Genomic DNA, 13,113 nt, shown 5'->3' on the forward strand with positions numbered 1-13,113 from the left:
GTGACAGGCAGTGGAGCCTGAGTTACAGTCACATGCTCTGAGAAATATATTAAGCAATTTTGTCATGATTATAAAGTATACTTAACACAAAGAAGACTACAATGTTGCAAGGTGACATAATCTCACGGGACCACCTGCCTCCGTGTGGTCTGTCCTTACCTCATCATCATCATGCCATGCATGCCTGTCCTTGCTAGGGGTCTCCCCAGAAGGTCAAGGCTGGTGTTCTCTGTGTCAGTATTTATCATGCAGATTGAGCTTAAAGTTAAGTATCTTTTCACACAATTTAAGAAATATAGCTGTATTTTAAAATAAGTAATGCTGGGTTACATGATTTTAATGTACACATGAAACTAAAATCTGTTGTGGAGTTAGTTTTCTAAGTTTATATTCTGTAGATTTTTCTATTTTTTAAAGATGTTAAATCACTGTTTATATTGTTCAACACAGCATGGATATTTCTATAGAAATTAATTTTATTTAACGAAATGGGCCACAGTATAAAATACAAATAGACGGGTTCACTTTACTAATTTTGGGGGATTGTGTTTCCTAACAGGTGCAGGTTGTAGGCAGGTAAATAAGTTAAGATCAACAGCCAATTCCCCTGCCCACGGCCTGTGAGCCATGAGAACACAGCCATATAAGACAACAGGCCTGTCATCTTTTTACTTCCTGTCCACCATAAGCCTCTTGGAAAGGGCTTATTTCATGCTGGGTCACCTCTCAGTGATGCAGCACCAGAGCTGAGAAGAAAATGACTCTATAGTTTAAAGGGACAGTTCTTGGCTGAAACTGTGAGGAAGTCACGCTAGCAGATTCTGGCCATTCCCCTCCAGAGGCACCGCTGCAAACTTCGTTACGGAAGCCAGAGGGCAGCAGAGAGAGCCACAGCCTTTCAGGTCTTTTCCTCATTCGGCCCTGCTGGGAGCCAGGATGAAGGCTGTGTGTGGGATTGCAGGGCCTGGAAATGGCTCAGCTGTCCCGATCAGAACTTTTGCAAGAATCTGAGGACAAGGTCCCGCAGTCGCACCCTCAGCACCTCGTCATTGTCACAAATGATATGGGTTGAATCTTCCTCAATCTGGATGAGCGTCTCAGCTTCCTGGAGCAGGACTATATGGCCCTTGGCTGTGTCTTCCACCTTAATATCACTGAAGCCGTGCTGCTCCAAGAGAAAAAAAGAGAATGGCTGACTGAAAAGGAAGGGTGGGATTTTCAAACTGCAGGATCTAAACTGACACTTCGTAGGTTTGACTGAACATTCTAGGAACTGACATTTTTGACTTTCTTTAATACAATTCTTTAGATGCAGGGCCTACTACAGCAACAGAACCCAGCTACAGTTTACAAGATTCCCCAAACATGCAAAATCTCATGAAAACACGACAGGGTTTCTGTACCCTACTCAGGCTTTTGTGAGTGACATGACACCCTGACATCTGTGTTCAAGAGTAACCCACAGGTAGCGGCAGGTTGCCACTCACCTTACCTGAGGCGGGAGAGGGGTGGTGGTGTTGGCAAATCCCCCTCAAGGGGGAAGACAATAAAGTAGTAGAGCAACATCACCAGCAATCTCTAGTGCTAACTGCAGAAGCTACTTCCAAGTCAGGCACAGTTGAAAAAGAAGTGGAGGAGGGGGGAAGGAGGGAGAAATGACCCAAACATTGTATGCACATATGAATAAAATAACTATAAAAAAAAATGGAAAGAAGACCGACTGGTCTGGATGGGGCTCAACAAAGATAAAGAGCACTGCCTACTCTTGGTTAGAGAGCACCTGTGGACTTCTGGACAAGTGCGGATATTTCTCTGGTTTTTTAAAAGACATGCAGTGAGGTGTGCGGAATATTCAGCATCTGATTTCTGAATAAGCCAGGCAGAATAATGAATGAGGTAAGGTCATTCTGGGAAAGCAAGCCATTTTCAAGTGGTTAAAATGAGAGGCCCAGGGCTGGGCTGAAGCGGTAGAGCACTTGCCTAGCAAATGTGAGACCCTAAGTTCAAGCCCCAGTGCTGACAATAAATAAAATGTGAGGTCCCACAGATAGGGACTACGAGCCCAGTAAGGTCACGAGGGAGAAAGGGCCACTTTAATTATCTACAGGACATGTGGAAGGTTAAGAAGAGCTGCTTTGGGAAAACTGGAAGACAAATGGGGAAACCAGGCCTAACAGAGAGGAAGCTTAACTTCTAAGACTTGAAAGAAGTCAGCAGTTGAAATACTTCAGGTGGACAAAAGGGTCAACTTTCCTCACAAGAAGCATGAACAGTATTTATCATCTTTAACCAATCACTCCTCTTCCTATCGTGGACTCTGTAATCCTGATCACCAAAGTCCTGTGACTAAAGCCAAAATTACTAACCCCTTTAAGGTTGGATTTTTTTTAAGTCAAGAAATCCCTTCTTGAAGCAGCCATTAGAGCTAAGGGGAGGGATGGCTGCTGAGACAGAAGGGTAGGACCAATGTGTTTCCTAGTTGACTGCCCCTCCTGTCAAATATGGGTTCACTTTACTGACTTTTAGGGACTGTGTTTCCCAGTAGGCATAGCACTATAGGCAGGTAAATAAAATTTAAAAGAAGGAAAAAAAACCCTAATCCCCCACCAAAGGCTTGTGAACCACGAAAACAAATGTGGGACACATAAGACGACAAGCCTGTCACCTTTTTACTTCCTCATCTATATTAGCCTCTTGGAAAAGGCTCTGTTTGAGAGTCATGACTTTTTTTCCAAATTCCCAGGGACTTAGCGACACTGAACCCCCTTCAACTTTGACACTCAACGTGGCCTTTGGGCTGCCAGTGGTCATCCTGTGGAAGAGTGTGGCTGCAGTGGGGAAGGATTCGCCTTTATCCTGGCCTTGCCAGCCCTATCCTTCTGCCGTATCTGTGTTTTGGAGAGAGTTTTCTTCAGCCTAGTCCCCGCAGGAAGTGGGTTTGAAGAGATGCTCTCCTACCTAGTGCTGATCAGCAAGGCAGGGCTGGTGGCGAGAAGCAACTGGGGGCAGCTGGGAAGGGAAGGCATTCTCTTTGCTCCTCTCTTTGTATCTTTCGCTGGTTCTGTTCCCTGGCACAACCTTGGACCAAGCAGACACTATTGACAGCAGCTTGGACGGTGGGGCCTCAGTGAAAAGCCACAACATGTTCTTTGGGGCCAGGGATGACTATGAGCAACGGCCAGTGTGAGCCCTGCACTCACCTTCTCCAGGGTCTGCACAAACTGCTCCACAGGGATGGAGCCGCTCAACAGAGGCTTCAGCACTTTGCAGTCAGGCAAGTCCTCACTCACTCGCTTCCTCTTCTTACTGCTGGTGGGCTGGGTGGGCCTGGGAGGGGGCTGGGACAGAAGGAAAGCAGGCTGTCTCTGAGTGCTTCCTCTGACTCATCCCCATCAGGTCCTGTGGGAGTCTCTTCCCTGATACAGAGGCCATGGGACCCCAGATGGTCTGGAGCCAGAGCACTGTGAAACACCCAGGTGGTACTTGAGTTTGGGATTACAGTCACCTGGGGCTCCATGGTGGCAGTGCAAGCAAGCTAATGCAAAACCATTTGCATGGGAGCAACACTTTATTTGGCTAAGATCTCTGACTTTTATCTAGATTCATTTTTAAATTTTTCAATTTAATTCAGTATTTGCTGAGCAAATTCCTCTTACTAGACTGCTGGCAGTCACAGGCACAGCAGTGGCACACTGGAGAATCTGACTTGGCCAAATCCTAGCTGTGTGACCTTCTGGCTGTGGAACCTGTTAGGAAACTGAAGATCCAAGAAGTTGCCTATAAAATGAGAATATTAAGGGAGTTTTGTGAGGAGTATCCATAAGAATGCAGATGAAGGATCTGGACTAGTGCCTAACCTTTAAGTGGCAGCTATCCAGGGGCACGCAGTCCCAGTTGGAAAGAAATTCTTCTAAAGGGACAAGTGCTGCTCACCCATGCGTCAGGCCTCAGGCCCTCATGGTTTTACCATGGTGTTTGTATTTCCAGGCCTCCTGAGCAGGGCTGTATCTACTGCTTCCCAGGTCTCCCACAGTCACCTTGCCCTACAGTGCTCAGGGACACTTGGAGTGATGCTCTTACTTCTGGAACTGTGGCCACCACTTAGGATGATGTGTGGCCTCATCTCCAGTAACACCAGTGTCTCTTTCATCTTTCTGAGGTGTGGACAGAGAAAATGGTGGCAAAGAATTCATATGAACTGCCTGCTTTGTTTCAAATTTGCACCGAGTGGCCGGGTCTCCAACTCCTGCTGGCTGCGAAGTGGTGCTGGGGGAGTTGGATGGGCTGCCAGCACCTTCCTGAGGGGAGGGGCCTCTCTTGGGTTCCTGCCCAGCATCCACCCACCCATGGTACCTGAAGCACGTGCTTGTTATCTTTAGTGTGCAGCACAGCTGAGACAGTTGCCAAGGAGATGCCAGGCTTGATCTCCATGGGCACCAGGGAGTCTGCAAGCTGAAAACAAATGCAGGGTTTCAGGAGGGCTCCCTCTGACGGGACCGGAGGAGATGGTGTTGAGCATCAAGAGCAATGAGGCCATAGGGTTTTGGCTTCATCCTACTGTGAAGAGCCCCAGGGTGTATGGTGAACCTGAGGCTCAGTGCACCACAGCACCAGGCTTGCAGCAGCCTGGCAGGAAAGTTACTGTCATCCGCAAGGGAGGCTGAGCCTCTAGTGACTCCATTTTTCTCTTTTGACTTTTACTTATACCATTGTAGTCTAAAATGAACAAATAACTTTAAGAAGGTAAAGATATTATTTAAAAAGTTTTAAACAAAAAACCACATTAATCATGCATATAAATCTGTCAATTCCAATGAAGGAGGAGGGAAGTGAAGACAGAGGGTAAAGGGGGTGGAGGCAGTGGCATCTTCAGGGGGCTTTGCACAGTGGCTCCTGAACACCACAGCAAGGATCATCCAGGCAGCTGCATGTCACTGTGTGCTGGACCTCAGTGTGCCGACCCTTCCCTATCTTCCTTTTCTTAGTTACTCCATACCACCTACCAGGTGCATGACATCTGGTGCCTTGACCTCAGGCCATCACTCTCAGAGCCTCTGAGACCTACAAGGTTATGAAAACACACACCAAGTGCAATGTTTCCGTTTATTCTGGCCTTGGACTCCCCCTCCTGCCCTCTCCAGATGACTAGTATCCTGGAAGGAGGATAGAGACAGCAGCTTGTGAGTGAAGTGAGCTAATTCCTGGAAATCCAAGGACTTCCCAACGGCAAGACACACAGCTCTTACCAAGATGCTGTCTCTTTCCCTATAACCCCAACGAGACTGGCCCCTTTCTCCTGTACACAGACACTGCAGTGAGTTCAAACCTCAGGCGCCTAAGTGTCATCTTCACAGACACACAAACCTCTACCCAGCCAAGCCACTGTCATTTAAACCCAAAACTCTGCAGGATGCCCTTCTGTAAACACAGTTCAGTATCAGCGAGCAGAGGAAGCAGCTTATGGTAGTTAAACAGATCAGCAAACAGCCCATGAGGCTGTTCCATGAAGTAAGAAAGCATACCTGGGAAAGTGAGGCACTCCTGCCCACAGGGACAGGTATGCGACATCCTCCTGTCAACACCAGGTCCTGTCCTTCACCTCAGCCCAGCCATAAACATGCATTCCTCCCTACAAGCGATCATTCCCTACACAGGCCAGGCAGGTTTGGGAGGTCTGAGGATGGCATTATGGAAGCCAAGCAGGTGAGAGACTCCCTGGGCGGCTGTGAGCTATTTCCCAGAAGGTTCAAGGTGGGCTATTCACAGAGTATGCGTCATTAGTGGGCAGCTCATGCAGCGCAGCACTGCTTGCGGGAAAGGGCACCACTCGCCCTCCCCAAGAAGCAGGCTTTCCAGTGAGGACTGGCGGCTCAGGCACCCACTCTGCTCTTGCAGCAACCAGGAAGGGAGACTTACAAAGAAGCCAAGGATACTTCTTCATTAGAGGGACAAACATCCCATAGTAGTAGCAAACAAAAAGCAGCCAGGCAGGAGTTTAAATGAGACTTTTGATTCTGTTTTACACTGTACTTTAAGAACCAGGACAACCTCTATCTTCCTACAAGTGGAACCTAGAAATAGTGCAGCTGCTTCCGTCCAGGGCCTGGCCGCTGTGGAGGAGAAAGGGAAGGGGTTGCCATCAGCAGCTGCCATTAATCTAAGGTCGTTTCCACTCGTCTACAGTACGCTGTTTTCTGAACTGTTTCTTTTCTCCAAGGGGAAGCCACTTTTCAAAAAAGATATCTGAAAGGCAGGTCTAGAACATGAGTGTTGGGGATGTGGACAGAGGTTCACTTGTAGCTGGGGACCCACTCCTCCCATGTCCCTGTCCCCTCCTCCGTTACTCAAGGGCACTGTAGGGTAAACTCTAAGGCACCACAGTCAGAGCCTCAGTCCCCCACTACATGTTCTTGGCCACTTTTTCTGACCCTTAAGAGTTATGCGTTCCCTTTTTTCTTTGTGTCCAAGGTCCTTTTAGAAGCCCCTTCCTCCATCTCTCTAACTGAAGAAAGAGGCTTGTCCAGGGGCACAGGGGAGAATGTAAAAAGAAAACCCATGAGTGCAGCAGCACTTCAGGCAGGATGAGCTTTGGAGAAAAGGCTTTCATTTGGGGTTGTCTCTGTGTCAGGACACCTAAGACCCACCAGGGGATGGTGACCAGCTGTTCTCATTCCTTACTGAGCAAATGAGGAGCAAGTGAATTTAAGCTGCAGCAAAATGTGCATTTTTTCCTGCTAAGTAAGTTACCAGGAGTTCACACAAATCTGTGGCAAAGAGGAGCACCAGCATCAACCAAGCAGAGTTTGTGTCTTCCACTGAAGAGTGGAGAATTAAATGTAAGGAACCCGAGGCCTCCTCCAGCTCCCAGGCTACAAATGCTCCATGTCACATCATATGGAGGGAGGACAGGAGTGCTCAATGACTTTCAGAGGTGAAGCCTGTGAGCTCTGGCTGGCTTTATGTCAGCTGTCCTCATCAAGATGGGGCCATGGACTACTGGAGCTCCGTCCAGGAAGAGTCACTTTTTTCTGAATTAGCCTTTTAAGATTAACCATTAGCTCAAGAAACATGAGGATTCTCAATTTTCTCGAAGGTGGCTGCCCATGCATAAATGAAAGGTTTGACTTTAAATGTGACTAAGAAGTTTCTTTGTCATAATGCCCATTTTAAAGGCAAAAGAAATCCTGCAGCAAGTTGGGTTGAGACAGTTTTCCCATTGATAAATAATCAAAGCAATACAGTTTAGAATGAGAAATCAAAGTGTACTTATATAACCAGCAGAGACTTGATGGTAGCATGGAGGCAGAAAAGAGCACTGTCTCCCACTCTCTCGGGGGAGTGTAAATGCTGTGCTCTTTCTTCAGAACAGCTGGCAAAATGCAACCTGGAGCTGTAAACATGATCCATGAGCTTTGAAAAATTCCTATGAGAAAAAAATTCCTATGGGAATATATGTATGGAGAAAGGTTTACATATAAGGACATTTCTGAAAGTACTATTTATAATGTAGAAAAAACAGAAATAATAAATTTCTACCAATAAGCAGTTTAGTAAATTATATTTATGCTAGACCATTATGCAGCCATTAAAATTGAAGCTTCTGAAATAACTTTAATAACATAATTTACTTATAACTAGGTGAGAAAAGGTAGCATATGAGGCATAACTCCACAAAACAATGAACAGACAAGCAATACACAAAAATCTAAGAGTAGTAATCTCTTGCCAAAGAGCAGAGGGAGGACTGACCAGTCACCTAGACAGCTGGGGAAGAACTTGCCACTTCCTTTAGGAATGAGTATAATCAAAGAGAAACTGCCCAGCCAATCGATTGAAAGGTGCTTAAGCCAAGACAAGAGTTCGTAATGCTGAATTCACAAGCTTCAACTAGAATTTTATTTTTCTTTTGAGGGAATTATTAGACCACAGACATCCAGGGCTTTCAGAAGCAGCTTGAGAAGTTGTACATACTTATTTTTGTAGTTGATTGCTTAGCACGTTTTTGACTTCCCTGATTAAAACAGTCTTCATAACCAATTTCTAAGACTTACTAGGAGATCAGTATCACTGCTTTCAAATTAGTTTGTGTTGAGCCAGAATTACCTCGCTTGATCACTGCATCTTGATCACCAGACTTAACTACAAATAACTTGAAAAAATTATTTTCAACAGTCAAATCCTCCTCCAAGGACATGCAGAATGAGCTGTGGGCTCTGCAGAGGGTTGACAGTGGGCTCTGCTAGTAGGCCAGCAGGCCTTGTCCTTCAATCTTCCTTACCGACTGCTGGCCCCAGCTGCTGACACTCGGCTGCTCACAACACTGTACTGGGAAGGACCCTCCCAAGGAACCACAGTGACACAGGAATGGCTAAAAATGTGATGATAATCTACATACATATGCCTTAATAAAAAACAGAATTGCCTGCATTTTTAAAAAGCTTCTTAGTTTTGTGTCACTGAATCAATTTTATCTGAATTAATGATTAAAATTGGCTTGGATCTTCTTTGTCTATTGTTCTCAATTAAGAAAACTATTCTGGTCACTTCTGGAAAGGAATCAATGAACCGGAAAGTGGGTCTGTACCGGCCTTCTCAGGGTAACAGAAAGAGCAGCATTCAGGAGCTTACATCCCCCATTCACAAGCTAGAACCTTAAAACCCAAGGTTCTCTGAACCTTAAAACCCAAGAAAGAATTTGGGGCACACTGGTTTTAATGCTATGTTCTATTTCTTTTTACTGTCTGTTAAAAACATGTTCAAGGTGTCTTAGAGCAAAGGAAGCCAGCACAGCCTCCTGCTCTTGCTACCCTGTCACCTCAGGAGGGCTGATCTTCTTGCTCTCTTCCCCTGATGAGTCACCTAAGCACCACCCACCTCAACTGTTCCACACACACAATATGCTTTTACTTCTTCCCTGTTGAAACAGAAGGTAAGATTTTTCACAAATACTTAAAATACTTAGACTCTGATGGACCAAAACCTTTAAATTATGCCAAAGTTTATGCAAACAATAAGTTTACATTCCTTCGTTGTCAGTTACTCTTATCTCCTCCATCTCTCTATGAATGCAATGAAAATTGTCCCGTGCTCTTATGTGAGGTCCAGGAAGGATGAAAAAAACCCACTGCTGGAAGGCAGTTAAGGACAGGGCAGCACCAGCATCTCCATCCTCCAAGGCGCTGAGCCATGACTGGGTCACACTGCTGAATGATAACATAAGGAGTAGACTTGAAAACCCAGGGTCCTAAAAGTCCCACCTCCCTTCCAGTTACTTGCTAAAGGGTTTATGTTTTGTTCATATTTGACACAAACTCAAAAGAAAGTCACCATTTTCTTCAATATACTCCAGTGGAAACCCCACGTGTAACCATGAGAAAGAGAAAAGCTTACCTCAGGCATGATTTCAATCTTCTCATAGCGTCGTTTGAAGGGAAGGGCGAGGACCTCGGCCCGCCGATAGGACATGGCTGGAGGCTGGCACTCAATCATGAGGTCCATCCTGTGTGACTGGGCCGGGGGCGGCTGGGTGTACTGCTCAGGACAGACCACGTGCAGGGGCTGAGGAGCGATGAGACGGTCAAGGGAGAAGGCAGAAAAGCAGAAGAGGCCTCAAGCAGAACATCCCACGCAGGCCTTTTCCTTATCCTCATTCTAGCTTCCTGGTTGCCCAGGCCCGCCACGCTCAGACCATATGGAATTCTCATCCTCTCAAGCCCAACTAAGTGGTGAGAGGAGAGATGTGCACCGTGCAGGAAAAGCAGAATGAACATTTTGGGGAAACCCTCTGAGCTGCAAACTGTGCTGGTGACAGAAGGATTTAATTGTCCTGGTTTGTATTTGTTTTATTTTTTTCACTGTATTTAAGTAACTTCCACAGTGACATCCATGAGCTACTCCCTCCAAGTCACTTCAGAGACACAGTCTTCCTATAACAAGCCCCTGGCAGACTCGGTTTGCAGTTTCTGAAACTGGTATTAAGCAGTAGGCACTGGGCACTGACTAAACTGTTTATGATAATGAATCAGAGATGGAACTTTTTTTGAGAAACTTTTTCTCAGCTTTGTTGAGAAAAAAATTAGTAAACCAGTGTTTATTTTGGACAAATACCACCCAACTGAAAACTACTGATAGCAATCCATGGGGTCACCGTATTGTCCCTGTTCTTAAGAGTTTGAACCAAGTCAGAAACTCCTTGAAGAACAAGGATTTCTAACAGGCGGAACTGAAGAACACTGCCTGTTGTTCTTCCTGACCTGGCTAGTATCTTACATCTCTAACTCAAAGTCTCCTGACTCTTCCATCATAGCCTGAGGGGTTCTCTTAGGTTTACTCTCCAAAACAGGAGACCAGAGGGCAAATGTGAGCATATGACAGAAGGGTGTAAAGAGCACACACCTGATTTAGGGACTGGGATTTGAAGTTACTTAGTAATGAAAAATAACAGACTCTTAATTATTTCTTCCAGCATGCTGATGAGCACGGAGGGGGCATCAAATCACACCACGTAGGCCCAACGTTGGGCTCTCTCTCTCATCAGGCCTAGAGAAACCCATATTCTTTCCTTGTAGCAGCAAGTTGGTGACCACCAGAACTTACTCTGAGATTATCAGCTTCCTATTTAGCATTTTGTAAATGGGCCTTTCATCCTGATGGCAGAGAAAGACAGAGAACTTCTGACCTAGGCCAGGAAATGAAGGGAGCTAATGACACCTCGCTAAATGACCAGGTGAAGAGGCCAGAAGGAGTGCCAGGGCACTAGTCCTCATTCGAGCTCGTGAAGATGCTGAGGGAATGGCATCTCAGAACTATTGCTTTGCCCCGGGCTAAACTGTCTTCCTTGCAACTTTAATCACCTCTCCACTCCCAAGTGCCAAAACTTACAGGCCCAGTGCTGTCACTGTTTCCATGCCTCCTCCGCATTCTCTGCAGAGATTCGTTCTTTAATCTACTGTTTTACCCTACTACTTCTTTCCATTCTCCAGGGCAGAAAATGCAAAGCAAAACAATATAACCCAAACCAAAACAACACTGTGGGTACTAGCCCACGTGTGTAACCTGGGCTCAGTACATGTTCCAATTAAACATTCTTTCAGCTTAGTGAGTAGGTTTCTAGAATGACCTTTTTTTGTGCTTGCAGCAATGAGCTGCTTTTAAGTTGACACAACTGGTCTTCAAAAGTGACTGACTGCATATGCTTTCTCTCCCTTCTCCTTTTGCTGGCTTTAGAGGGGAAAGAATTCAGGGTATAAAGGCCATCACTTTAAGTCTGAAGGGCAAAAGTCCATGTCACAGCATTCTGCACATGTCTGAGAACTGAAGAGGACTGGGACATACATGTAGGCAGGTATCCCGCCACTTGCCCATCTGCAAACTACACTGAAGTAACATGACCGCGTGAAAACGCTGGCAGTTTCCTTCCTTACCTGCACTTCTTTAAGCAGTTTTGACACCTGGATGAAATTCAGGCGCGTATCAATGGGGCAGTATATGCACTTCATGGCCAAGGGCTGGTAGGGAGCCAGTGCTTCCAAGTATGAGAAATCCGGTTCTAAGGAAAGGGCAGACAGGGAATTTTAACGTGCAGGCCATTGAGAAGCTGCCAAGCAGGGTGGTGTTTGGAACAGTGAGCAAGCAAGTACAGTGTGGCTATGGGAGGAGGAGGCAGCCTGGTAAGAAAAGGAAGAGGCTGAGATGAACCCTGGGGTGGGGGTGAACTGAAAATTGGAGGCATGGGTGTGGGCTCAAAGTTTTCACCATGGAGAGGGAGATGATGTAAAGTGAGCAGATGAAAAGGTAAAGGAGAGAGATGAGGAAGCTCTTCTTTACAATAAAACACCAACTAATAAATGCAAAAGAAGTTCTTCTTTAAGGTACATCACGGTAATAATTTATTTATACAAGAATCAATAAATGTGAAATTTGAGGAATAGGGTAAACATATGGATAGGTTATAGCACACATCTTCTGTGTGTGTCTATAAGTATATGTGTATGTGCAAGTATGCATGTATGTATAGTTACATGTATAGCTAGTTGCAAGTAGTGCACATAACTAGTACATTCTAGTCTCATATAACTCATTACGCTTAAGTAGTCATATATACATTTCTCTATATACAGATATATACATACACATGTGTGTGTACACACACTCTAAGTGTTCCCCGTAAGATACTGAGTAAATGCAAAGAGAAAAAAAAGTGACTTCACAGGGAAAGGTCTGGTACAGACATAAATCACATCAGGTGTTCCAAGTTAACATCCAGGTGACAAATTGGCCACCTACCTGACAGAGAAGGCACCCAGGAAATAAAAGAATGGACCCTAAGCAACAAATGTTTCTGCTGAGACTGTCATCGTCCTACCAAGAAGCCAGACCTAAAGACTTGGGGCAATCCTTGCTATGCGCTCAGTTTTTCTCTGGAGGGCCAGTGCGGCTTGCTTGGCAGGGATGGCATATCACTCAAGTTACCTGCCCAGAGCCAAGAGAACTGGTTCACTCCTGAATGGGTAAGTGACACTAATTCCCAGCACAGTCTGTGCCCAGTGAGGATACTGTTCTCAGATACCATGGGCTTACGGCACACTAACTCCTCTAGTGTCTTCAGGAAAACAGACAGAACTTCCAAGTATTTAAATTCCCATCTCCAGTGGATTATGCTTCCCTAAGAATACCCAGAACCTCCCAAATGAGGCAAGCACAGGCAGTTCAGGAGGGAATACTGACTCTCTTTCAAGTGTACAGTACTCGCAATATAAGCAAAAACAGTGGCCCAAACTTCCCTCTTTCACTACAAGACATCAGAAATAATACAGGTGAACTAGAAGCCCAACAAACCAATTTAAATGTAAATGCATTACCTACAGTTGTCACAAGTGATCACATAGCCTTTGATTTTTTTCTTAGCTGGCTAAAGGAAAATTTGTACTGAAGCCAACACTTCTTGCTGTGCCTCTGTAAACTCTGTCACATCAGTTACAAGACATCAAGAGAGGAGAGACCACCTTAGTTTCACTACACAGTGGCCTAGTTCTAGGTATCAATGTCTTGTGGCCCAATTTCCTCTTACTTTAGCACAAAGATGGTCTAAGAAACAGAAAGCAGTCCCCAGTG

At 45.5% G+C, this 13,113-nt stretch overlaps 1 protein-coding gene across 6 annotated transcripts in view; it reads right to left on the reverse strand.

Moving 5' to 3' along the window:
- Positions 1–454: 454 nt before the first annotated feature.
- The window catches only part of Ints9 (integrator complex subunit 9), a 100,531-nt gene continuing 87,872 nt past the window's right edge, over positions 455–13,113 (reverse strand). For 4 of the 6 annotated variants that reach the window (XM_074055253.1, XM_074055257.1, XM_020157955.2 and 1 more), the window contains 5 exons: positions 11,424–11,548; positions 9,391–9,558; positions 4,354–4,452; positions 3,201–3,338; positions 455–1,165 (listed from right to left, as the gene is read on the reverse strand). In XM_074055253.1, coding sequence (XP_073911354.1) covers positions 989–1,165; positions 3,201–3,338; positions 4,354–4,452; positions 9,391–9,558; positions 11,424–11,548 — 707 coding nt within the window. In that variant the 3' untranslated portion in view covers positions 455–988. The other 2 variants (XM_074055254.1, XM_074055256.1) reach the window with 2 other exon arrangements.

The sequence above is a fragment of the Castor canadensis genome, chromosome 14 (assembly GCF_047511655.1).
Source record: "Castor canadensis chromosome 14, mCasCan1.hap1v2, whole genome shotgun sequence".
NCBI lineage: Eukaryota > Metazoa > Chordata > Mammalia > Rodentia > Castoridae > Castor > Castor canadensis.